The following is a 2,926-nucleotide window of genomic DNA, read 5'->3' as shown; positions in this document are numbered from 1 at the left end:
AAATTTTCTTTAGCGATAAGCTTGTCTAATTTTTGCAAATGCACAAACACTTAAACGAACTGTGTGAACACCTGTCAATTAAGCGCTTACTCGTTGCGCTCTACACATTCACACATACATGTACATATGTATGTCGTCGAGTAATTTAGCGGTTAATGTCCCGCGCTGTGGCGAACAATAACTTTTATTTTTAACTTCTTAATTATTTCCAGTCCTAATTCTAAGCATAAAGTTCAAGTTCAATTATCAAGCACTTTATAGCTCAATTTATGCGTTTATTGACGATTTCTAAACAAGTTCTAGCTTTGCATGTGTGTGAGTGTACTGTGTACCGGTTAGGCGATTGTTATATAAATTTTGAGAGACAACATCAACCTCACTGAAAATATATTTTAGTAATTTTTTCATAATTTTTATCAATATTTACGTAAATTCATTATTGTTTTTTAAACACTTCATTCTAAGCCAATTTTATTTTTAATTTTGCTGCTTGCTTATCCGAGTTGAACGCTGTGATCAGCAAGTCAACGACTTAGAAAACGTAGATTTGCCATTTATTTGTTATTGTGTTCAAATGTATGTATAGATACCTATGTATATATATTTATAAATAAATTATTCCGGGTTATAAAAGGTTTTTTGTAACTGAAAAATGTATTTGCAATAATTTCTTTTTTATACATATATGTATGTATGTACATATGTATGTATCTACATTAGGGTGTTTTTTTTATTTGAACTATTAATTTTTTCAGTCCCGTCACGAAATTTCCTTGGAAATACCCTAACAAGAATTCTCTGAAAATACACTACAATCGTGAATCTTTAAATTCTTACAGATCCGAGGTATTTTATGGCATCGCTTTGACTTTATACGCATATTTCTCGGAATTGTTCACTCTACAAAAGTGCCCAGTGCAACAAAGTCGTAATTCACACCGGCGAGGTAGTACGGGGCTCTAAACCCGATTTTTCAAAGAATTTTGCATTTTTTTGTATATACAGTGGTACTCCAATATAACGAATGATATAATGTTGGGACCGTTCGTTAAACTGAAATATTCGTTATATCGGAAACGAAAACTAAATTAATATTGTTACATATATGTTTAAAAATAACTATTTATTAATGAATTCATAAACATTGGTTGAAATAAATACATATACAATGGAAAATGCATACAATAAAATTAATTAAAAGTTGAATTTTATAACAAAAATATGAGCATTATTCAACTGAAAAGAAATTTGTTATGCTCATTTGCTTTTGTGGGCGAGAAATTTTGAGATCCTGTGCCTTTTGATGTAGGCTTTTCAATAAAAATATTTTTTCCTGTTCCACGTTGTTTTCTTTAGACCATTTGATACACTTCTCAAAGCAGTCGATGGCATCAGTATGCTTTATTGGCGGCACAGCTACAACTGCAGCGGTACCACCTTTCTCCTCTTCTGAAATTTCTATAGCTAGTTCATTTTCAGAACTCGGGTTCTCTTCTACAAGTACATTGTCTAGCCTATTCCATGCTTCCAAATCATCTGTGTTGAACTTTGTCTAAAATTTTATTTGAATATTAATTTAAATTATTTCTACAAATGCATAAGTTAAACCATACCTGGGGAAACATTATATGGATAAGAGAAAGTGTGCTCTCCATAACAGAAAGGTCTTTTCTGAATCGCAAATCTGCTAGAGGTATATTGTCTTCATCATCTTCATCGTCAGGTGTGGTTTTATTAATTAAAATGTTTTTCCAACACTTCTGAAGAACAACCCCTGAAACTTTTTCCCAAGCTGCAGCAATAAGTTGAACTGCATTGAAAAGGGTGAGGTCCTTTAACGCTGAGTTTATATTTTCTTTTTGCACTACACTGCTCAGTAAAGAATTTCGGTAAAATAATTTGGTGAGGTGAATCGCGTTCTGGTCCATCGGTTGAATAGAGCCGTTACATTCGGTGGCATAAACACTGTCCATATTTTTCCATCTGGAGTCACCAAATCTTCTTCAGGTGGATGACTAGGAGCGTTATCCAGGAGTAATATTGCTCGCTTTGGTAGATTTCGACTTTCAAGAAAATCTTCAACCTATAATTAAAAGTATTATTAAGGAGTATTGAAGTGAAAATTGTTGTAATATACAAACCTGAAGCACGAATTTACTAAAAAACCATTTTATAAAAATTTCGATATTCATCCACGCGGATTTTGAGTGCGCATAGTCCACGGCAAGTGTTTTGTTTTTAAACGAGGGTTTTTTGATTTTCCTATTACAAGAGGCTTTAATTTCATTGTTTCCGTTGCATTTGAGCAGGCAAGAATTGTAACTCGTTCCTTGGATAGCCCGGTGCTCTGTCTTCATTAGCGTGAACTAGAGTTTGGTTCGGCAACATCTTCCAGTAAAGTCCAGTTTCATCAGCGTTGAAAACTGCATCAAGACTTATGTCATTTTTTACGATAATTTCATTTAATTTTTCTTTGAACGGTGTCACTAAATCAGCTTGGGAGGACAGTTTTTCGCCAGATTCTTTTAAAATTCGGATCCCAAACCGTTTTTTTAAATTTACAAAACCAACCATTACTTGCCTTAAAATTTTCATTGGGATATTTTGTATTATGGGTTTGCACAGCTTTGGCTTTTAAAATATTGCTGTTAATAGGTACGTGCTTTTCACGCTGGGAGACAAACCACTTATATAAAGCCTTTTCCATCCTATGATATTCGCCTTTCTTTAACGATTGTCGTCTCAATGTGCCAGCATGTGTACCTTTAACACTTCTTATCACTTTCCGAAAATTTTTTAAAATTGTGCAAACACTCGATTTTGGAATACAATATTTCAAAGAGATTTCTTTCAGGGTTTTCCCCTTTTTATTGTCGTCAATTATTTTTAATTTGTCACCCAAGCAAAGCCGTTTTCGAATTGAAGG

The 2,926-nt window shown here is 33.4% G+C and overlaps 1 protein-coding gene across 1 annotated transcript; it reads right to left on the bottom strand.

The window, feature by feature from the left end:
- Window positions 1-1,228: 1,228 nt before the first annotated feature.
- Window positions 1,229-1,697, bottom strand: LOC126760042 (uncharacterized). Its single transcript, XM_050475384.1, has 2 exons — window positions 1,614-1,697; window positions 1,229-1,552 (listed from the first exon to the last, which is right to left on the bottom strand). Exons 1-2 carry the CDS (start codon window positions 1,653-1,655, stop codon window positions 1,229-1,231), a joined length of 366 nt encoding a protein of 121 aa, XP_050331341.1. The 5' UTR covers window positions 1,656-1,697.
- Between the last annotated feature and the right edge of the window lie 1,229 nt (window positions 1,698-2,926).

This window comes from Bactrocera neohumeralis, chromosome 5, assembly GCF_024586455.1.
Source record: "Bactrocera neohumeralis isolate Rockhampton chromosome 5, APGP_CSIRO_Bneo_wtdbg2-racon-allhic-juicebox.fasta_v2, whole genome shotgun sequence".
Classification (NCBI taxonomy): Eukaryota; Metazoa; Arthropoda; class Insecta; order Diptera; family Tephritidae; genus Bactrocera; species Bactrocera neohumeralis.
This window is presented reverse-complemented; position numbering and strand designations above follow the sequence as displayed.